At 35.2% G+C, this 24,509-nt stretch overlaps 1 protein-coding gene across 2 annotated transcripts in view; it reads left to right on the top strand.

Annotated features, from left to right (window-relative positions):
* LOC136027235 (MICOS complex subunit Mic60-like) overlaps window positions 1-24,509 on the top strand; it is a 73,608-nt gene that overhangs the window by 21,326 nt on the left and 27,773 nt on the right. The window contains exons 4-8 of one of the 2 annotated variants that reach the window (XM_065704294.1): window positions 2,806-3,062; window positions 5,670-5,900; window positions 16,302-16,446; window positions 18,237-18,450; window positions 20,481-20,618. In XM_065704294.1, the coding sequence (XP_065560366.1) occupies window positions 2,806-3,062; window positions 5,670-5,900; window positions 16,302-16,446; window positions 18,237-18,450; window positions 20,481-20,618 (985 nt within the window). Of the gene's footprint in view, window positions 1-2,805; window positions 3,063-5,669; window positions 5,901-16,301; window positions 16,447-18,236; window positions 18,451-20,480; window positions 20,631-24,509 lie in introns of both variants that reach the window. The other variant, XM_065704293.1, reaches the window with a different exon arrangement.

Here is a 24,509-nt window from a genome sequence, read left to right as displayed (position 1 = left end):
GGTTGCTTACAGGTAACATGGACTAATACGCTTCGCTCTATAGGTAATGTTACCTGTCTGCTTTTTAAGTAGTCTGCTTTTTTTGTCTATCAAATTTTCTTCTTTTGGAGCCTATTTTCATCAATACGAAACAGCCATAGATCCATTCCTAAATTGTGATAAATGAAAAAAAATCGGATCATTTTGAGACAAATTATGTCTCGATAGTCCTAGGACTGTGGATCAACTTTGGAAATTTATATAAGCCTATAGCTTTAAGTTCTCCATACAATAGGCAGAAACAGCAGAAGTTCTGGATTTGTATATGACATGTTATGCATTAATTGCGTGATATTTTTTATGCAACACATGGTTTACTCACTTAGTCTATATCATTAGGAAAGCTTACACAAAAATATCACTTATAGTAAATATAGGCATAGTCAATAAAGCAGGGAAAAAATCCCTCAGTCCCCGCATATGCTGCCCTTATTATTTGTATATTTAGTTTGGAATTCGTCCTTAAACAATGGCTTTTCGGACAAACTTACTTCTATATTTTAAAAAAAAGTATTTGGACGATGTGAATAAAAGGTTCTTGACTCGCTTTACTTAAAATGAGACGCATTTTGCACAGTGTGTTCTTTATTTGTTATAGTATGTACAACAAAAATACAAAAAGTAGGTGTGCTAATCAAGTTTACAAAAACAGAACAATTTCATAGAATTAACACATTTGCGAGTTTCAATTTAGCTTTACTACTTCTAAAGGACACTTTCTTTTCAACAATTTGTTTTCGTCTCAATTTGCTCAAAGATTTAGAAAGCTGAGCAATGCCTCAACAAGCATTGCATCATTTTTCGAAGCGATGTCTTTAGTCTGCTAATCGAATGTTAAATTGGGATGCATTAAATAGTTATGTTTTTCCTCTAACTTTTTGGTCAAAACATATATTGCAGAATTATCGTGTCTTCAAAGATATGTAATTTAACAGTATCAACTTTTAGTCATGGATTGAATGATGCTGCTATAACTAACGTATAGTATACTAGCAGTTAGTGCTACAGTGGAGTAAACTAATGAGTATCGATTAGTCTGTAACATATTTAGATAAAGCAGTCAATAAATTCTATTAAGATAATGAACAAAAAAGGGAGGAGTGGCGTCATATGTGAGCAGGAGCGGCCAAAAGCTTAAAATTTTAAAATATGGACTTTGATATACAGAAACCTAAATATACGAAATTGTGGGGATATATTGCGCACATTTATAGTAAATCTAGCCGAAAGCTGCTGACGCCTTGCTAGTTTTGCCTTGCATCTCTGAAACTAATCCGGAACTAGCCAGGATACATTTCAAGTTCCCTTAGTATAGGCTTGGCAGAGAGGCTGGAGATTAGTATGGTTTTCTCTGATCAATTTCCTTTGATTCGGAACTTCCATGCTAGATCGGCTATGTAATAATCATTTTATCTATTGAGTATATTTTTGCTTATACGTATTTTCTTCTAAGCCATTGGTTCGTCGAGCTGCTGAAAATATTGAGTTAGTTTTGATAGCAGTTCTTTGTCAAAATTATCATAGGTTTATAATATTCCTCGTAGAATTGATTTAAGTTTTCTGTAGTATAAATGTTTGTTAGTCTCTCTGAAGTCCTATGGAAAAGACAAACAAGCTTGGAAGCTAATATTGGCCTCCAATAGAAAAATCATAAACGTCGCCTAGGGTCTCTGAATATAAAGCCTAAATCGCGGTATTGGTTGCACCCAATCTGTCCATTAAATATCGAAGGAATTATGATCATAGAATTTCCTGAGCAGTATTTTGGGGTTTGGAATTGTAAGACAAAAGAAATACTCCTTATAAACATTCTTTTTCCGAGCCTAGTTCAGTATTGGGTAAACACATTTTGGTCCGGTGCCTACTTAAATGACTCATTATTTCAAGTAAATATTTTGCGTTGTTTGACTATTTTTATGTACATTTGTTGATTGTAAGTTAAAGTAAGCAAGTAAGAGTAGGGCACTTTAGGTATCGCAAAAATTGACCTAGTGGATAGCTTCACTTCAGACACAGAAGATGCAATAAGTAAAATACACGAGGAAGAGGTTGCTATTGAAATTTATATAAATAAGGAGACAAGTCTTAGAACTCAAGTTAGGACCCAGAACACCTACAATAATGACAATAATAAGTATTGTTATGTAACGTGGACGCTTAAAAAAGTGGGAGAAGACATGCTATTGGTGTCCCAGAGGAATTCACAGAAGACAGTGATTGGTACGTTTTGAATGACAGCATATTAAAAAATAAGTAAAAAACAATATATGGTTGGTTCAACATACGTCTATAAGAAAGAAAGATTAATAGGGTTAGGTCATGGTTTACAATTCAAAGATGCAAGGATGTAGAAATTTGTTTCTTGTGCAATTCTGCTATTGCCAAAGGAAAATTAGGATGCCCTCGATCGGGGTTTGGAGAGGTTTTAAGAACAGATTCAAAGGCAGTAAAAGCTGAATAGGAGAGAGTAAAGGCTTAAAATTGTAAATATACTAGGGCTGAGGAGTCTGTGTGGCTGTGTTGGCCTCAGGTGACCTAGTGTTGTGAGGAGCTGTTTATACTATTAGATTAGTCCGTTGCCTTGTATTTAGATTTAATTTATCTCAAGTTAATATTTAGCTTGAGCCTTAAGCTTTAAACAGAAAGCAAATCGTGGCATGACGTTTTTTCTACCAATTCCCATGTCACGTAGTTTTCTTATAGGAAGTGAATGAACTATTTGTGCTTTTAAAATAAGAACAAACATTTTTTCCTTTTTTATTATAGTGCAGAAAGCAGTCTAATGAAGAAGAAATTGGAGCGTGAGGCAGCTAAAAAGCGAGAGGAAGGAGATGCTTTGGACAAATCTACCCCTAAAGAGTCTTTACAGTCCACGGATTCGTCTGCTCCTGCAATACAGTTAGATATACCCGAAACGGGCATTGTAACTTTACCTGGGTCGGCTACTGATAATTCGCCCGAATCTGGTATCGAAAATAATGCTACTGCTGATCAAATTCCCGAAAGTACATCGGAAATTGTGTGTAAGTAATCCAGAAGTGTATAAATGATCAATGTATTCTTTTAAGGAGAAAATTTTGAGAAATTTGAGTATCTAATCTTATGCTGGGTTTCTGTGTAAAGTATTCAATAATCATAGGAAGATTCAGCAACCACTAGGGTTGTCACCATTGATGCTAATGCACTGTTTGCGGTACTTTGTTACGAATTGTAATAGGTTTAATACGGGTTATTACGGATACTACTCATAGCAAAGAGCTTGATGGGTCACCGCAGCAAGGAATTTTTTTTACAGGGATATCTTTTTTGGAGTTCTACTGGAAGGTTGTTTGTTTACATTATTTTTGTATGGACTTGTTTTTACTGAATTAGCCAATTTGGCAATTCTTTCTCAGCTGACTCATGTTTCTTCAAAATGAATGTGGGCATAGTCCACATGTTTTATTAAACTTGGGCCGAAGTTTTAACTCAATATGCAATGGATTGAAATTTAGGACCGCTTCACTGGAGATCACATAGCACATGTAGTAAATATCCTCAGTCCGCGATCTTATTAATTTGCCGTTTTACTGTCCTGGTACTTCGGAAACTCGTTTAAATAGTGGCTCTGGACGTACAAATAAAAAAAGAAATGAATTACTACGATAATCCGAAACAAATGAATATCTTCAGGCTCGTCCTTGTAAATGGTGGTCACCTTTGGCCCGAAATCCAATATCTTTAATTTTTTAAGGGAATACATTACAAGTCAAAAATCTCATGTAGACATAAGCCACTATTATAGCTATATATTGAGTAAACACTAGCTATCTGCTTTCCTTTTTGGTTCTGCTGCTGGATGTTATTTATGTCCAAGACTCCGAAAAAGAAAATTATGAAGATTCTTAAAAGCCAAACACATCAAAATGGCGACTCAAATTTCCTTTATTTTACAACCACCCAAAAGAATGTATTCTTTTCAACCAAAACTAAAAACTACGAGTTTGAGAATCTTTGCAAAGGTAAGGTAAATCTTTGTTAGTATTAAATAAAAAAAGCAAGTTTTTTTAAATGAAAGTAAGGAGCGATATTAAAACTTAAAACGAACAGAAATTACTCCTTATATGAAAGGGGCTTTTCCTCCTCAACGCCTCGCTCTTTACGCTAAAGTTTGACTCTTTCTCTTAACTCTACTTCTTAAAACAGTAAAAAACTTTAGCGTAAAGAGTGGGGCGTGGAGGAAAAGTGGGGCGTAATAAGAGGTGGAGGGGGGAATCCATTCTCGGTTCCTCCAACTAACAATTACTTTTGTTTGGGGGGATGGAGGTAATAAGCCCGTAAGGCCTGACCCTCGATTCAGAGTGTTTGGGTCCACTCTGCCACTAGATTAATTAAATTAATCAACTTTCTTCACAGAAAAAGTGTTCGGACTGCTTGATTCTGCACCTACTACATAAATATCGTTCCCATAGATGAGTAATAAGAATTACAGTCTTAAAGGGAGCGATGAGGTGTCAAGGCTTAGTGTTTTTATGATATTAAAAAAAAAAGATATCATGCTATAAATGTTATGCAGATAATCGTCAGTTGAAAAGTAATTTCTGTCGTGTCTGTTACGTCAGTAGAGTCGGCGGCTCAGTATTGTATATCTGTATAACTGGCGTAGTGTGTACCTGGAGGCTTTAGAAGGGGAAGCTATCTGTCCTCTCTTGTGCCTGTATTGATACCTGGGATGGCCACTGCCATTTTGATTAATGACGTCAATGCTGTTGAAAATAGACTCTTTGTAGATGGTGATTTTTGATTGAAAATTTTGTTACTTGAAAAAGCCACAGAAATTATCATGTATAGCATCAGATGTAAAGTTCTGATATTGTTGTTGTTCTTCTTGTGCTTCTCCTCTACTCAGAGAACGAAGCATCTTATCTTACGCGCCAAAGATGGTCCTAATAGCTTCTGGTCAGGAGTGGAACTTAAATTTTCGATATCTTTGGGGCTCAAAGTCGTATAATTTTTTTTATAATTTTTTTTTGTAGGGAACTTAATGGATAGTTTAAAAACTAAACGGATAGTTAATGGCGGCTGGAGCTCAAAGATAATAATACTCAGCATAGGTCCAAACCTGGCCACGATGCTCTACTTGACTTTGACTTGACTTTATTCACCAAAAACGCTATACATAAATTTATACAAAGGAGACAGATTGGCAACTCGTTACGCATGCAAGTCACCATGCACTTCCCACTCACTTCCTTAAACAAACGCGAGACTCTTTGGAGAATACCTAGGATGTGAAATACCTGCTCCCCCCTCCTTCCTTTGACGAGGTATGGTTATATTGTTTAATGAAATATCCGACATTATTTCTGAACTTGTTCATATATAATTTTCGTAGCGTGAAATTCGTTTATCGTTAACAGACTATGATAGATTCAAAAGAGTTGTGTCTATCTCAAAGGTGGTAAAGGGCAAAGCTGAAGTTTGTTTCGTAACATTATAATGTCAGAACCTATTTGTACTTTTGCAAACGTCTTGAGCATGTATAATAGCTATGTAATTAACAAGACAAGATAAGCAGAAGAAAATAATTTCTGATCAAATATATAATTTGGAAATCTAGCAAATTGATATGTTTTTTTTTTTTATTTAAGCATCTAGTAAGACCTCTGTAAACAACAATGAGCCCAACGTTGAGGAAGAACAGGCAAAGAGTAGTACTTCTTCCCAGACTCAACCTCCCATGTCGACCTCAGAAATTACTTCTCAAGTTGATGACCAAGAAAAGCCCTTAGAAGCCTTGCTGGAAGACCTTGAAAGAAAAGCCAATGCAGCTGTGAGGGAGGCTGTGAAGGCACAAGACGAAGCTGCTTTGGCAATAAGAAGTAAGGTTTAAAACAAATAATGAGGGGTTTTGGTTCGAAGCTATTAGAAATGGATAATTCTTTATTTATTTATTCCCGAAAAGTAAGTTTTTCAAAGAAAAGTCAAGATCCATATTGAATCCTGGGACGAGCAGAAATAAAGTTTTGCTTTATTTCAACCTTAAATCCAACGAAAATTACTATCAAAGAATAAATGAAACCTTAAACGAACATAAATTAAAATAGATAATCACATAAAACATAAAGATAACAGATAATATAGATGAATAATTAGATCTTTAAACGAGTAAAAATTAAAGTGAACTCTCGAATCAAACTAAACGAACAGGAATGACTTTAGGCAGGAGTTTGGCTGCTGCTTCCCCCCTCATAACCGTAAACTTTCTAAAGTCTATTCCGTCATTGAAACTATATGTATGTTGAACATTGTGATTTGATTTTCTAAATCTTCAGTGAAAGATAAAATTATAGGTTGCGGCAATAGTGATTGGAGCGTAAGCAGCCTCCCACATCAGATAAGAATTTTGAAATAGCCATTTTGTTCAACATAGTTGAAAGCTCAAATAACTATGCCTCCGGGGATGACAAGGTAGGGCATGTGTGATGCTTGGCAGGGCCTGAGCGTATTACGGTGAAGCTTTCAGAGAATGTTGAGGTGAGAGTTGAAGTAAACCAAAACACTATGCACATGCAGACTGTCAGAAGGGTGTATCCCAGAAACGGCTTAGGGTATTTAGTTGGAACTTTCAGGGAATGATGTGGGGAACGTTCAACTTATCCAAAGGCAACATTTGCACGCTGCCACTACCACTAGTACTGCTACTATTGCTACAAATACTACTTCTAGTGCGACTATTACTGAGGCTAAGGTTATTAAGGTAAGAATTGCAGGGGATGTTGAGGGGATATCGAACTAAATGAAAATATTATTTGTATATGCAGGTTGTCAAAAGGGCATATCAGCAATCTTTCAGTAACGGCTTGGAGTATTAAGTTGAAACTTTCGTGGCATGATGAGAGGAATGTTGAACTAACCCAAAGACGCTATGTGCATACCAGCACCATTGATGCTACTATTTCTGCTGCATCTGAAGCTACTACTGAGGCTAAGGGTATTACTACTACTGAGGCTAAGGGTATTAATGTGAAACTTTCTGAGTATATTGAGGGGGGGGGGTGTCAAACTAACCTAAAGGCGCTATGTGTATAGAAAGTTTATTTGAGCCCTACGGCCATACACAACATGATTTAATAATACAACACTGCACAGAACACACACTCAATATAAAACAATACTTATTTTCATTCACTCGGGCTCGACTGAGCCTATCCCGCCTTTTCCACACATCGTGCCATTTTGCATATGGTTCCAGGCATCGAAGACCTCAGGATATCAGAAAGCAGCACCAACCGATGGTCCCCCCAAATTTCATCCCTAAGACTTTCAAGCTCCTGGCACTCCATGAGGAAATGGGCTAAATTATTATCCTCTTTTCTGCAATACCCACACTTACCATTTGTACCCTTATTTTTTTTTTTAATTCTGTCCCCTATGTACTGGAAGGCAATTTCCCCTCAACTGGATCCATTATTTTAAATATCTAAAAGGTAAATTTACCTTAAAATAATATTCTTCCCAAAAATTTCTTTTACTTTACTATATTCCTTCAGTGTTTCCGACGAACGTACTAAACAACCCCACTCTTGTATCTCTTGGTCTTTCAATCTCTGCATAATTTCTGGAAGGCATTGTGTGTTTCCGGGTCCGTTTCCTTCCATCCACAAATAAGAGAAGCCTAGTTTGTCAAGAGATTTCTTGATTTGTTGAGTCAAAGTACTTTTCCTATTAATTCGAAGCAAATCATTATAAGCTTGTATAGCCAATCGGTCCTCAGGAAGTTGGGTTAATATCAGCCAAAACTTAAATAATTGATCAAGCCGGTGCAATTTCAGTGAGAAGATGCCGAAGTCTCCTTTGATTAGCTGGTTATGTGTTGTCTGGTGCAGCCCGAAGAGTCTTTTGTAGTATCTAAACTGGACTGATTCTAGCTTCTCCGCGGCCTCCAGACCCCATAGCTCAGCTCCATAATGGATTGCCGGTTTAATTTTTGAATCAAATATTTGCTTAAACATTTTTAATGACTTCGACTTTTTCACTAGGTCATTACGTAATATTGCACCCACTGCTGCTTTCCCTCGCTTTGACATTTCGCTCACATGTTCCTTCCAACTGCAGTTAGGTGTCAGGGTAAATCCCAGATATTTTGCCTTTTCCACTACCATAATCTCTTGTCCTTTGAACCGAAATTTCTCGTTCTCGACTAAATTCCTTCTTCCTCCTTTATTGAAGATCATTATCTCCGTCTTCCCGAGGTTTAGACGTAGTTTCTTCGATTCAAGGTATTCTGCCATCAGGTCAATTAAAATTTGTTGTTCAGGAGCTGTTTTCGCTACTAATGCCATGTCGTCGGCGAACAGCATATTGCGAACAGCTTATATTGCTACTGCTAATACTACTGTTTTACTACTACTGCTACTACTGAGGCTAAGGGTATTAAGGTGAATCCTTCAGCGACTAATTAGGGGGAGGTTGGACTAAATAAAAAAAAAACACACTATGTACATACAGGTTGTCAAAAGGGCGTGTCAGCAGTATCCCAGGAATGGTTTTGAGTATTAAGATTGAGCTTCAAAGGGATGTTGAACTGACGAAAATGCACTATGTGCATGCTAGTGCTAATACTATCGCTAAAACTACTATTGCTTCCGTTACAGATACTACTATCACTAACGCTGAGGGTAATAAGGAAACTTTCGAGGAACCTTGAGGGGGGTTTCTCACTTTATATTTATTAAATCTGACTTTATGCATGCAGGCTGTGAAAAGGGCGTATAGGCATTATCCCAAGAACAATATAGGATATTAAGTCGAAACTTTCAGGGCATGTTAAAGTTGATTTTAAAGTAACTAAAAGGCACTATTTGTGTACTACTACTACTATCTAAAGCTGTGTTTCTAATCACTATGTCATAGTCTTGCTGAGGGTGACAGCAAATAGAGCTCTCCACCTTCTTGGCCCAAAAAAAATATTTCTAATCTACATGACTAACGCAGTGAGACTCCCGCAGCAAGACAGGCTGTAGTAATGAGACTGGCTATATCTACTGGGGGGTACAAATTCTCGTGGTTGACCTAGGGGATATTGAGGAATAGGGACTTGCTGTAGAGCCTTCTCTTAAAAACATTAGATGAGTACCATCGGTACACTCGTTAAATAAAGCTTACTTCAATCCAATGGAACAATGTTGTTTGTAATCAGCAAACATTTCATACAATGACCTTTGGGTCTCCCTAGTAAACATCAAGCAATCTTATTTAGTAATTTTAGGACTAGATCGTTCTGTATACCGTGACGTAATTCATTTTGAACTCTATAAGCGGTTACTTAGTAACCATGCTTAGGTGATAAGTTACTAGGATATATATATATATATATATATATATATATATATATATATATATATATATATATATATATATATATATATATATATATATATATATACATATATATATATATATATATATATATATATATATATATATATATATATATATATATATATATATATATATATATATATATCTATATATATAAAAATAAGTTGTCTGTCTGTCTGTGGATCAGGTGACGTCATGTTTCTGTGTCGGCTGACGTCATGAAATTAGTTGTCGTCTTTTTTGCTATGACGGTGACGTCATTAACGGTATTTAAGACATTTGTTCACGGAAAAATGTTTAATTGTAAAATGACTGAAGAACCTACAATGGCAACAGCCAAGGAAGCTGCTCAAAGAGTATATGCCAAAAAACTTGCTGCTGATAGAGAAAGTAAGAAAAGAAAGCGTTCCGAGGAATCACAAGAACAGCAAGAAAACAGGCTTGCAGCTGATAGAGAAAGTAAGAAAAGAAAGCGTGCCGGGGAATCACAAGAACAGCAAGAAAACAGGCTTGCGGCTAAAGAACGCAAAACCGCGCAGTTAGATGAAAATCCACCTGGACAGCGAGAGTCAAAACATATCAAAACTGAAAATGATAGCGATGATGATTGGGTTTGGGATTTTGACTTGGATAAGGTCATCAATGCCTACCAGATTTAAGTTAAAAAAACAAAGGTTCGTCGATATGTACTTCATAGTGACGCTGAAAAATAAAGAAGAAAAAGAAAACTGAAAAAAGAAAAAAGGTAAAAAACTAAAAAGAAAAACACTCAAAGAGAAATTACAGACCGGGACACCCGGACGCAAATCACGACCGGGACACAGGGAATATAAATGACGACCGGGACACAGGGACACAACTACAACGGGGACGCCGGGGGCACAGGCGGGATATATAAATGACGACCGGGACACAGGGATTGTTCGAATAGAAATTACAGACCGGGACACCGGGACACAAATGACGACCGGGACACCGGGACACAGGGAATATAAATGACGACCGGGACACTCAAAGAGAAATTACAAACTGGGACACCGGGACACAAATGACGACCGGGACACAGGGAATATAAATGACGACCGGGACACAGGGACACATCATTAGAATAATGAGGTATAGATCTGAATACGGATTGTTTGTCCCATGGACAATTATATGTTGCATGTTCAAGAGTCAGTAAACCTGACAATCTATTTATATGCACAGACAATGGGACAGCGAAGAATGTTGTATATTCGCATGTTTTACGTAGTTAAAAACATATATTTATATCTATCTCTATTCATAGGTGGGACACAGGGACACAACTACAATGGCGCGTAACTAATATGGCGCGTAACGACTTACGCGCGCGGGGGGGCTTGGGGGGCGCGAAGCGCCCCACCAACTAGATGTTGGGGTGGCGCGAAGCGCCACCCCAACAGCTAGTCTATATATATATATATATATATATATATATATATATATATATATATATATATATATATATATATATATATATATATATATATATATATATATATATAGATGAGATTTTAGTCTGTTTAGGTTATAAGCGTTGGTTCGAAAAGTATTACGTTGTGTGACATGTTTTTTACAAGATAGAAAACGACTGATAAACATCGGGCGATTTTGCTGTATGATTTTTTTCGGGAGAAAAAGATTTTGTTGAGATTACCTAATCTGATTGCAAAAGCTTTTATAAATATCTATTTAAAGGGGGTGATTCAAAGAGAAATTTTAGTATAAATCCTACAATGACAGAAGAAACAGCCGAGGAAGCTGCTCGAAGAGTTAATTCAAAGAGAAATTTAGTATAAAGATATTTATAAATTTTAGCTTTTATAAATATCTATTTAAAGGGGGTGATTCAAAGAGAAATTTTAGTATAAATCCTACAATGGCAGAAGAAACAGCCGAGGAAGCTGCTCGAAGAGTTAATTCAAAGAGAAATTTTAGTATAAATCCTACAATGGCAGAAGAAACAGCCGAGGAAGCGGCTCAAGGAGTTAATGCCAAAAGGCTTGCGGCTAAAAGAGAATGTAAGAAAAGAAAGCGTGCCGAGGAATCACAAGAACAGCGTGAAAACAGGCTTGCGTCTCAAAGAGAAATTACCCAAAAAAATCGTGCCGAGGACTCACAAGAAGAACGTGAAAACAGGCTCGCGGCTCAAAGAGATAATACCAAGAGAAAGCGTTCCGAGGAATCACAAGAACAACGTGAAAACAGACTTGAGGCTCAAAGAGAAATTACAAAAAAAATCATGCCGAGGAATCACAAGAACAACGTGAAAACAGGCTTGCGGCTCAAAGAGATAATGCCAAAAGTAAAAGAAAGCGTGCCGAGGAATCACAAGAACAACGTCAAAATTATCGCCTGGCATTCAGGTATACTGATTAACACTTTTTTTTATAGCGAAAGGCTTTCTCCGCCCCCTGTTTTTTGGGGAATCATATTTTGCTCACTTTGAAAGGCTGACTTTCAAACTGTTCATAGACAAAGAATTTTGGTACTTGTCATCCCTCCCCCGGAAGAGACCGCCTATGTTTCTTATAATTACGAGTTCAAGTCGTTCGAAACAATACTTTTCTCCTTGACCTATAATTTCAGATTTTTTAAATGTCCTTTTTCGGACCGCTAATGGGAAACCACACTTTTGTCTTCATACTAAATTTGGGCCCTTGTGGCTTAAATGTCGAAAGACGCGAAATCTGTCTCAAAACGAGAAGAACATTTTATTTTTAACAGTAAAGTTATCGTGGAAATTTTCTCAGTATTACATTTATTTGAAGGAAAATGATCTACCGCTTACCGACTGAATGCTAAATTTGGGACACTTATTTGTTGGATTATAACCGCCACCCAAAACCCCTCAATTGGACCTACTTAGGGGCTTACAATCCATATTTTTGTCTTTTTTCATGGCTAATTGTATTCCCTTAAACTGAATATTTTAGCTTGTAATTTTTAGAATAAGCTCAGCGTAGCGTACAGTTTTCCTTTAAGCCTATTTTCATGGGTGATTTATCCTGATTCCCCCTCCGCCCCCTCCCCATGTGGCGTTCGATATTTCTCTGATAATCTCCAATTAAAACCTGCTCCAAGATTTAATTCTTACAGATTGATGTGTCCAATTTATATATACCAAGGCTACCATACTGTATTTTAAGGCTAACCCCCCCCCCCACTTTGTGCCCAAGGGCGTGGAATCTGAATATTGGAAGCTCTTATATTTTTAGAGAATCGAAAATAATTGAGGAGCACCTAGTCCCCCTTTCATACCCCTAATGTTTCCTAGACAAACATTTCTTTAGCACTTTTTGGCCTCATTATCAACAGGGGTAAACTTTCTGTTAATAGATTTTTAATGAAGTTTTTCTTCCAAATTTTTTTATCATAACTAATTTTAGACGATATTTTTTTTTCGTAAGTGAGTTTTAAAGTGAGTCTTCATTAGCTCTTCATACTTACCAAAAGGCGTCATTTTATTAATTTCAAACGACCTTTTCTTCTTATTTTGCTCCTAAACCTCGTTTTTTCACATTTGTATATACTCTTATAGCACCCTACTACCCGATAATCTTAATTTTATTAATTTCAAGCGAGCTTTTTTCTTTATTTGCTCCTAAACCCACTCAATTCACATTTGCGAACACTCACAAAGAAAACCATGCTGTTAAAGTTCATCCCACCAAACCATACTAGTCAAAGCTCTTCTTGTGTTGCTTTCAGACAATTTTTTTTCTTTATTCTTCCTCTGAAACCCGCATTACTCAGATTCGTGCACACTCCCATACCCAACCATACTACTCTAAAGCCTTCCTTGAAATTTTTAAAACAGATTGTTATTCCATATTTCACTTAGTCTATACAGCTTTGCGTACACCCCTGCAATAATTTCTAAGCCTCACACAATTCAAAAGGCTTCGTTCGATTAATTTCGAAATGTTTTTTTTTCATTTTTCTCTCCTAAAACTGGTGTATTCTGTATCCTCGTACGCTCCTATGCCTCAATACTAGTTAAAAACTTCATTTATTGATTTCAATCGAGTTTTTTGTTTCTTTAGTTTACTCTTAAACCTTGTTTTTCACATTTGTGTACACTTCTATGACACCATACCACCCAAAAGTCCTTATTTTGTTAACTTCAAACAAGTTTTTTTTTTCTTTAATTCCTTTTTAAACTTACTTTATCCGGGTTTGTGAACACTCGCACACGAAGTCCTATTACTTACTTACGCCCCTGTGCCGAACCATACTAGTCAATATTCTTCCTTTTATTGACTTCAAACCTATTTCTTTCTTTATTTTTCCTTCTAAACCTACATTTTTCAGATTCGCAAACACTCCCACAGCAAACCATACTATTAAAAAGCCTTCAATTTAAATTTTTTTAAAGAGGGTTTTATTCCGTGTTTCACTCCTAAATTTAGTTTATACTGCTTTACGTACATCCTTATAACAATTTCTTACCCTCATACTATTCAAAAGGATTCATTTTATTAATTTCAAACACTATTTTCCATGTTTCTCTCTTAAATCCGATTTACTCAGTTTTACTGCACACTGTTATGCCTCCATACTAGTCAAATCCTTCATTTATTGATTTTAAACCAGTTTTTTTTTTTTTTTTTTTTTTTTTTTTTTTTTTTTTTTTTTTTTTTTTTTTCAGATGTAAACTTACTATAATCACATTTGTATACACTCCTATAGAACCATACTAGTCAAAAGTCTCCCTTTTATTGTTTTCAAACCAGTATTTTTTATTTACTTCGCTCCTAAAGCTGATTTATTCACATTTGTGTGCACTCTTATGCCTACTCCCTTTCCCCATTCTAAAAGTAAAAACTTTATTATCATTTATTGTAGCAATTTTAGTCATTTAACCTTTGAATTTCTAGGAACATTCTTTCTTATCATTTCCGCAGTCCACATCAACACACATTTAGCCGACACCGAACTTAAAAAGTCATTATGAGGAAATTCAACCCTCTCAGCTTATTACAGGAAAACTCAACAAGAAGAAAACCAAGGAACGGAGTATCCCTATTAGTCAGCTTCTTTTGCTTCCCTCTACCCCATAATATATAAACGTCAAAAAATCTGAATATTTTTCAGTTCTGCATTTACTAGTGTAAACTCACAATATAAATTTTGAATAGCATATCTGGAATGGCCAACAAAACTACAACGAATAATAGTTCCTAACATGTGAATTTGGCAAAGGAATTGACTGACGAGATTTTACTCAACCAGAAGAAGCTCCATCCAAGAAGATTGAAGTATTAAAAGATTTATGAGGAGCAGCTGACTATCAATCAAATTGAGACTATAGCCATCAATACCAGGAAGAATTACATTTCAGTGGAAACTATTCTCTTTTTTGTCAAACTAAGAATACTCCTTACTAAAAAAAAGGCATCCAATTGAGAGCTATGTACTAAAGGTTCTTTTTCTTAATAACAGCTTATACGCCCATAAAAGACTTCATACAGGAGAAAGGCCTTATACCTGCAATGTCTCTGCGAAATCATTTCCACAACGTTATACCCTATCTGCTCATATGAGAATTCATACTGGTGAGAAACCTTATAAATACAACATATGCACTGAAGCATTTTCACAGAGCTCCAGTGTATAGAAACATGAGACTTTATACTAGGGGAAAACCATGTACATGCAAGATATGTGCGACACCATTTTCTCTTCTTTTTAGCTTATTCAGACGTATGAAACTTCATTTAGGAGGAAAATCATATACCTATAAGATATGTACGAAAGTATTTTCTAATATTTCCACTTTGAGCCTCCATATGAAAATCAATACTTTAAGAAAGTCTTATGTCTGCAAGATATGTTCGCTACCCTTTTCTAACAGCCCTGACTTATACATACATTATAGACTTCATACTGCAGAAAAAACATGTAATTGCAAAATATGTACTAAAGCATTTTCTCTCGCATCTACATTATCAAAGCATATTAAGGTTCATATAGGAAGCAACATAACCAACGTCCCAAAGAAGGAATTATAGACCCCCCAGAAAAGCAATATTTCAAGTTGATCTTCAATATATTATCTTTTTGTTCTATGATCTTGTAATTAATTTGTTTCTATGTCTTACGTCGTTAATTTAACTAGGTTAATTGGTTTTTTGAATATGAGAAATTTTTTAGTGAAACTATAGAAAACAAAACTGAACATCTCGTACCATTGACATAAACGAGAAACACGTTAAAAAAAAAGTCAGAAACAAGGTAGCAGAAACTTGGAATAGTATAGCTTAGGGTAATATGCTAGTAAATGTTAATTTTGTTTGAACAAGTATTCAAAAGATGAAATTACATGGAAACTTCGGATTAGGTTCAATAAGACTTACTTTCATTATCCTAGCTTTAATTTAAGTTAGTCTAGCACCGCGAATCTAACTCAAATTAAAAGCTGTGATAATGTAACTAAGCCTTATTTAACCTAACCTAATCTAAGATCTTCGTGTAATTTCGTCTTTTGAAGATGTGTTAAAGCTGTATGTTGTAATGAGTTAACCCTTGTTGCAACCGACGTCGTCATATAGCTTTACTGCAAGGTCATTTATGGTTGTTACCTACGATTAAGAAAATACAGACGATTAATAAAAATACATTTACTTTCTGTCAATACCATTGACCTTTGTTTACTTGATAAACAAATGATTTGTCAAATAAAAGGAATTGTCTTTATTGAACTGTTATTTGCACGTATTGGACCGTAGGTTCGATACGATCACCCCTGAGAAAAAAAAAGCGAGTTTTGCCATAGTCTTGACCTATCCAGGTTATTTTTTCAAGCTAAAAAAATTACTATGCTAAAATTGTGTGTAGCCTAAGCATAGATAATGTATATAGCTATATTTTAGAACATACGGACATGGTTTATCATGCCCTAGACAAAAGTGGAGAGCCAAATGTCACATCTCAAGAAGTTTTTCAGCCAGTAGCTGACGCGGCCTATGCTAAACTGGATGCCGTTAGAAATGCCGAGACCAAATTGCAGGAAGCCAGGTTTGATTTTGATTATTTGAATATGGGTTTATTTTTCCAGGTCTAATATGATTATGTATATAGATATATGCAGCCTTTGAAGAGAGAATTTGATTAAGTAAGAATTTTAATGTCTTGTTTTTCTGCCGTAGCGCAAGCCTCGTTTAATTTTCGCGCTTAAACCTTCGGAAACTTTGTAGAAAAAATTTTACATAAGCTAGTTGAATTCTTTGGAGGGAATATGTACTTGTGATCCTAGCCCTGGCTCAGTTTGATGATTCTGCCCATACTAATAATAATTGAGAACTACGCAAGGTCTCAAATTAAAAAAAAACAACTTACTTTTCTTATCTTATTTAAAAACTTACTTAATTACTTACTTAATTACTTACTTAGTTACTTAAAACTTACTTAAAAACTTACTTAATCGTCATATCTGCTTTAGACCTTTGTTTAGTCTGAATTCCTGTTCGTATAATTTCTATTCTTGTGCTTTATTTTTAGAGGTTTTCTTAGAGGTTTTTTTTTCATAGAAAGGAAATTATCTTCAAATCAAATATGTTTAAAAAGAAATAAGTTCAGGATTGATTAAGTACGTTTCAATATTGAATTACAAAAGAAAGAAAAAAATACATTCGTGAGTGGTATGCCCTGTTTTATTGTACCAACTAGGATTCGTTTTTGTGTGTGTTGTTTTTACGAACAAACTATTCATCACTTTTCCAGTGCCGTCTCAATCTTCATCATCTCTATCCAGTCTTGTCAGATGAACAAAAAAAAAAAAAAAAAAAAAAAAAAAAAAAAAAAAAAAAAAACTCGTAGAAAGGACAAATAAAACAAATTATGGCCGATCGGCAGTAGAAATTGTGTTGTAGAACATAATTCAACCTGTAAGTTCATTGAAAATCAAATCGCTGGTCGAGTGAATGTCATATAATTCTATTCAACAGCCTAAGATGTTCTTAGGCGTTTTTCTCAGTGCGTTCAAGTGCTTTCTACTTATTGTCACTTCATCTGGCAGTATATTCACTTCTTGTCTTATTGTTTGATCTGGTAGTATATTTATGCTTGGATGGTTTATTTTTAATATTTTTCTTTTGACACTGCAGTACAATTATCTGACCTTGCTATTAGATGGTTGGGGTGCATAGTGCTTGATGTGTGGTTAGCAGTGTATTATGCGTGTTGTGTGTGTATGTGCAATGTTTGGCGTTTGGTGTGTGCTTTGTCCTTGTTCAGCAGTGATGTTTTAAATGTTTGTTTTCTTCAATGGTGCTATTCATGGATTCTGTTGGCTCGCTTAACTTATTTGAGTAGACTAGATAAGTTACCAGACGAATGAGTCTGGGAAAATTTTAAGCGTGGAAACGGGAACTATTGCCCGTAAGTATACCTACGAATGCCATTTAGCGTTTGGCGATTGTGTTTGACCTAAAATTACTGCATACCTGTGTTTTCAGGTACTTTAAGAAGCAGGGTGAACAAATTAGAACTCTGTTCTCTGTATGCCTACTATATCTTGGCCTACGTTTTGCAGACTAGATTCTGACTTTAAGTGATTTTGAAGATATAATTCTGATTAATTATCACTTACACAGAAATTTTAGCTTTAATTCTATGGCACTGCAAATTAATCTGGCGTCACACTATAAGTGGTGCTAATGGTTTTTAACTCCTATCTTCCTATGTTGAATTTCCGTACATCTAACTCTTACAAGCTTCCCATTCTCTTTGGACAAGACCAAGAGGACAGTGAAAGTGAAGTCAGTATGCTAGTACGAGAAACAGGGTTTTACTGTTTGTTTCCGTAGGGAATTGGTTGCCCATCTAAAGGAGAAGGTTGCAAGTGGAGTGAAGAATCGTCTTCTGATCAAGACACCAGATCTAATTATGGCGGACGAGGTGGCAGCTAGGTCTCTTTACAAACTGGAGTCGGCTCGGGCTAAGGTTCAGCAGGCACAAGCGGATGCCAAAATAATGGAAGAGTATAGAGATTTGATTGACAAAGCAAGAGATGAATTACGGGTATCTTATCTCATTTTTAGCTTTCTTTTCTTTAGTTCAAATTTATTTGAAATATTTACTACAGTGGTTGAAGTAAAAATCATATTTTCTTTTACTGTAACTAAGTATGAAACTCAGAATTAGACCATGACTCATTTATAGAAATGAGCGTCTGTTTTCCGTGCGAGAAGGAATAATAACGCCGCTTATAACGTCGTGCGAGAGGGAATAATAATGCGCATTATAGGGTAGGAAAATGTAAATTTGTGACCCGGAACCTATTAAAATCGAAATTGGAGCTTTATGAAGATCTTAACTGTAACTGACAACCATGACACAACTTTGAAAATAAAAACATTAAACTATTGAGGAACGGGACTTCAAGGCTAGTTTAGTTCAAAGAATAAAAATTAATCGCAAATTTTTATCCACACACAGCAAAGCTCTTGAGCACAAGAAAGAAAGAATAGTATAAGAAAAAAAGGTAAAAAAGACAATCATCGAATGTTTTGTTTTGTTTTTTTTTCACGATGACCTGTATTCTTTTATAGCATTATGACCCACATTCTCAAGTTGTTGTTGTTTTTCATGGTCTACCTTTCTGCAGCTCCCTTTTCAACAGACATTGTGATGTAAATACTTCGTTACAGGAAAAGCAGACTCTTTTCCTGTAAAATTTTACAAATTTGGCATGTTCAATGAAACCAATTTTTTTTTCTCTTTTTTTTTGGGGGGGGGGGGGATTTTCCCGCCAAAGTTTTCAAACAGTCAAATTTTTTCTAAATTGCCTCTGAAAAGCTGTATAGCCTTCATTAAGCATTTTAAGTGTTTTTCCTTAAATAATTTATGCATATGTACTATCCTACGGGTTTCCATGGGCTGAATATTATAATCAAATAATATTTTAAAGGACTACTTTTAAGACAAAATCAGCTAGCTTATATTTGTTTTCAGTTAAATAATTTTTCTTGATAGGCCTAGATTCAGGACGGCGATGCTGATAAATAAAATTAGATATTTGTAAATGTTTTGTATTTGTCAGATCGATTGTACGTACCACCTGAGTAATTTCCTACGGTGCTCTCTATCCGTCTCTTTTTAAATATAAATTAAAAGTTCGTTGGGCTGCATCCAAAAAATTAAAATTATCCATAGACAATAAAGATATGAATTTTGGAAAACTCAACTGCTATGCTAACTTACTGTCGAATTGGTAATATTAAGTAGGAACAACATAATGAGTATTCCAACAGCCATTATTTTCGAGGGTGCAGCTGAAAGATTTTATCGCTCCTTCTCAACTAGTTCCATAATTCAAAAAACCGTCTCCAATTCACCCGATTTTTATATTTGTGCTTTGATATTAAGAATTTGAAATCTTGTTTTGTTTGATTTATGCATAAAAAATCCCGATTTTAGGGAAGTTAGTATGACGACGAATGCGTACCATAAGCTGATGAGCGACTGAATTGTCTTTGAAATATGGACTTGACGAGATTCTAAGCGACTCTTTTTTCCCAAATGTGTGTCTTATTTTTGTAATACTCGTTTATGCTCCTAGATGTAATTATCGACTGTCAGCTAATCAAATATTTTGGTCTTCTTTGTGTGTAAAATATGGAAATAAATGAGTATCTACAATTTTTTAGTAGTCAGTTATGGGAGTTTTGGGAGTAGTCAGTAGCATTTGTCAAGAAGTGTTAAGTTTAGATTACAGTTTAAGGTCAGGTTTTAAATATTCCTAATTAAGGTTAAAAACAGGGTTAACTCTAGTATAAATCTATTTTTATAACTCTGCGAACGCTTTCAGTAGTCAGTCTGGTCGATGAGACATTAATATCGGAATTCAAGTTTAACGTTGGATAAAATAATAACGTTTACTCGCGTGTATATCAGTACGGGTTTTTTTTTTCCTTTTTTTACGATATTCTAAGCTTAAGCGTTTTTCTACCGATAAAAACCTGGCTTGTTTCTGTTAGGTTGTTTCTGCTTGTTGAAAGATATTATATATATCTATCTATACATGCAATTTTTTATTTTCTTTTGTTTAGCTAGAGCTATCCAGCATTCTACCTGAAGTATCTCCAAACACCAAGGGTGCCAAGCTCACAGACGAAGAGCAGAATATGCTTTTGGCTCATGCTTATAGGAAGATTATTGTGCTTCAAAAGGAACTGGCCAAACAACAGGTACATCAGCATGTGCGTCTGACTGCCTTTGTTATCTGTCTTTATGCATCTGTAGTCTGAACAAAATTCTTGAGTTCACTAGATAGCTAAAAAAATTTGAGAAAAATAGATATTGATTTAAAACAGTCATGCCAAACGTTTCTGGTTGACACTTACAAGGAATTGGCTATGAGTATATTCCTATCTTACCAATTTTTTGTTATCCAGAAGACATGCAATCTCTGTTTTTTCTCCTTTCCGACGTTGTATCTTTTTCATCATATGTTCTCACAGAATTAATCGCAATTGACTGGGACTGCTACTTCGCTCGGTACAGCAATATTTTTCTAATCTCCCTTTTTAATCTAAATTTAACTTTCTATGTCTTACCGTTTCTTTTAAATCTCCATTATCTTTAAAACAATTCAACTGTTAATTTAATTGGTATATAGTAGACAATAAACTAGTAAATATGAAGGGCCACTGCACGTAAACAAAAAAAAAGTGAGCATGACTCTTGTTGCATATCCTCTCCTACCAGGAAGCACTTCTTTAATGGTATCAAATATTGGCAAGCACATAAAAAACAAAAACAATGAAGTAGTTACAGAAACCTACTTTACGTTGTGAAATAAGCACAAAATGTATGCATAGACAATATATGCCAAAGTTTTGTTCTAACTTAGACCTAACCTTATATGGGCTATCTTCACAGTAATATTTAACCTTTAGATTTCTACATACCTTCATATCTTCCACTCGGTTTATCTTTTCCGATATAGCTAATATTTTCTCAGATGTCCCTCGTCCTTGATTGCGGCTCACTTGCACTATTCAAAGCCGCAATATCAGTTCCATTGACCTGATATCCCTATTCGTCCTATTTCTTATTATGCTTGATGGGAACCTCCTTTATCAATAATGCATCTATATAAAAGATTTTTGTGACCTTAGGATACGTTCCACGGTACTTTTATATTCTTCTGCTCGTCTGCAGTTTACGTTCACGTGATGAATGTTGTCCACCCTATGGCATTCACTGTAGAAACTGGAAAAACCGAACATTCTTTCTCCTTACATTGTTCTTTCCCTTCCTCAGTATTGAGTATATTTAGGATTTGATAAAACATGTGCGCTTTAAATTTTGGTGGTAGAAAAGGATCTTGAATTAAATCAAAGTAGTTTTCTTGATTCAACAGTGTCGGTTTTTCGCTTTTTTACACTTCTCTGTCCAATAATTGTTATTTCGTATTTAAATTCTTTAAATATAAGATTTTTGGTCGGATAACCTATCTCAAAAGAACTTGAAGCCTTTGATAGCTCACAATAGTAGGTCAACTACATTTCTTTAATACCAATAGTCTTATTTAGGTGTATTATAGTTGACACACCCTTAAAATGCAGTTGCCTAGAACTTTCTTTTATGTAGAAGGGAATGTGTTGTTTTGTGGAGGATCCCGGCCTCGGTTCTTTCCACTCTTTTTATCTAGGGGAAAATTCTTGGCATCTGCCCCAGGTAGGGTTCACTTTTTGATACTCTAACAAATTAGTGCGAAAATAGAGGAGGAGCACCATCCCCTGATTTGGAAATCCAGTTAACTAAAAACCAACACAATAATTCTCCAAAGTAAATTCCCACTTAACATCTGAATTCCAGATGCCAGGTGAGAAAATGCATGGTCTTGATGCAAATGCAAGTAAGATAAGGCCATGCATAGTAACATTTATATTAATTTGTTTGACAAAATGTAAATAAGTTATAAATAAAAGGAAACAATGAAATTTGGTTCATCTGGGGGATACCATTAAGTTATTTGGGTTTCATTGCTTTAAACAGTGTTTCCGTCACAATCGGGATGCTAGTTCCTGACGCCGAGGCCAGGAAAGAACGGGTGTACAACGCGGCAGGTTAGACTTTTATATCAGGTGTTGCACTTATTTTTGTGTTGGACGAAAGAGAACATCTAGAATATAACTCTACTGCCTCTCCATCGTACAGAAAAACTTAAAAGATGAGTTAAAATTTGTTGTTTTTAATAGAGTCAACTGAAAAATAGATCCGCGAATTATCGGTCATAGAATGTCAACTTCAAGGGAAAATAAGTCTCAGTCCGCTAGAGGATTTATTTTAGTTGAATGGTAATTAAAACATGATTAGAATATAGCTGTTGTTTAGTTTTATTTCCCGTCGAAGAAGCTTAGGTTGAATAAAAGAGAAAAAAATTGTATAATTTGTCAAAACATTCAACTAAATTTTCAGTATCTAAACAGAAACAAAATAACACAAGCTGGTAATGTTGTCAAAGGGCAATGATCAACATGATATGCGATATTCTTTTTATGTGAATCATTACGTTTAATACAGATTTGGGGAAATTAAAACTGTTTATAACGTTTATGTTCTTGTACCATTGAAGTGAAACGAGTAAATAACGTAATAATTGAAGTTCACCGACCTGGGTAAATTATCCTAATTTCCTTCTTATAGAGAATGTCGGGACAACCAGAAAGAGGTAAAAAATAAAGTAGTGGTAGAAGCGTGAATATATTTTATTCAAGCTTGTCTGATCACATTCCCTCCTATTGGAGTAGTTTGTCCGTGATGAAGAAGTATTGAAATATCTTTTTTGGATTGAATGGGGAGTGGGGCTGTAACCACAGCCCTTTTGTTACGCCTATCTTTAGAAAACTGCTCAACACAGTCTTCCTAAGGAAACGCACAGGGTAGGGTTTGGACGCTGTTTGAGCGAGTAAGATCTAGAGGATATTGGGCAAAAATTGGAAACATCTTAAGTGTAAACAAACAAAAAACAAAGTAGTAGCGGAAAATAATTTTATTGTTCACTAGTTCAAAACTAGAGAGTGAAAACGGGGTTTCACTCTCCATATTTTTTTTAAGAATTAAATTGTTTGGGCAAAACTAGAGTTAGTTCAGATACAGTGTTTTTAAAATTGTTTTATATAAACAAAGTAAGTACTCGTGCGTCTGTTTTTGTGTTTTTGTCTGAGCGCTTGTATGGGGTATTTGTATAGAAGGAATCCAGTAAGTACTCGTGCGTCTGTTTTTGTCTGAGCGCTTTTATGGGATATTTGTATAGAAGGAATCCAGTCAAGGGTTTGTGTTTGTGTTCTCTTTCTAATTTGTTAGTTTAATGTTTTTGTATCTTTGTGAAATGATTGAGTGACTTCGTCTTAGAAATGAGTGCAAGGACAAATTTTTCTACAAAAATCTTCAAAAAGGGGAATAAAATATCCATTGACTGATATTGGTTCCGATAAAACTCATATCCATGATAAGTTTGGGTGTTTGCATCTATGTAGTAACACTCTAATGTAGTTAAACTATCGAATGTATTACATATAAGATGTAAAGTTGTTGGTTATAGCACATTTATGCTGTTCTATATTACATTAAGGATCATTACTTTTAAGATTTAAGGTTAACGAGGTGAAATCTCTTTGGTGATGGATACTTTTTTAATGAAAAAAAAAAAAACAAAAAAAACAAACAAACAACACACCTTGATTAGTCTGACAAATAGTGTTTTTTAGTATGGCCCGAACGATTTCGCGACTTGAAAATTTTAGACAAGAAGTTTTCTTCAGATTACCTCATTTTAAATTGTATAATAAGTTACAGTTTTGAAGTATTCCTCAAAGCACAAATATGACTTGTCTCAGTCAAACTAAGGAAGAATACTCGTTCATTTAAAATCAAAAGCCATTTTTTTACAGCACAATTACTTTGCAGGCAATGCATTTGAAATTTGAATGTGTTTTAGACACAAAGTTTGTTTGTATTTTCTACATCATATGCGAAATTTTGGTATATTTTTTTTCTTCTTTTTATGTTCCAAAGAATGTAAGGGCTACCCTATGCTAACGTGGTTAGGCGTTTATTATTATTTTCTT

The sequence above is a fragment of the Artemia franciscana genome, chromosome 5, assembly GCF_032884065.1.
Source record: "Artemia franciscana chromosome 5, ASM3288406v1, whole genome shotgun sequence".
Classification (NCBI taxonomy): Eukaryota; Metazoa; Arthropoda; class Branchiopoda; order Anostraca; family Artemiidae; genus Artemia; species Artemia franciscana.
The sequence above is the reverse complement of the archived record's forward strand: the minus strand, read 5'-3'. Positions and strand labels throughout refer to the sequence as shown.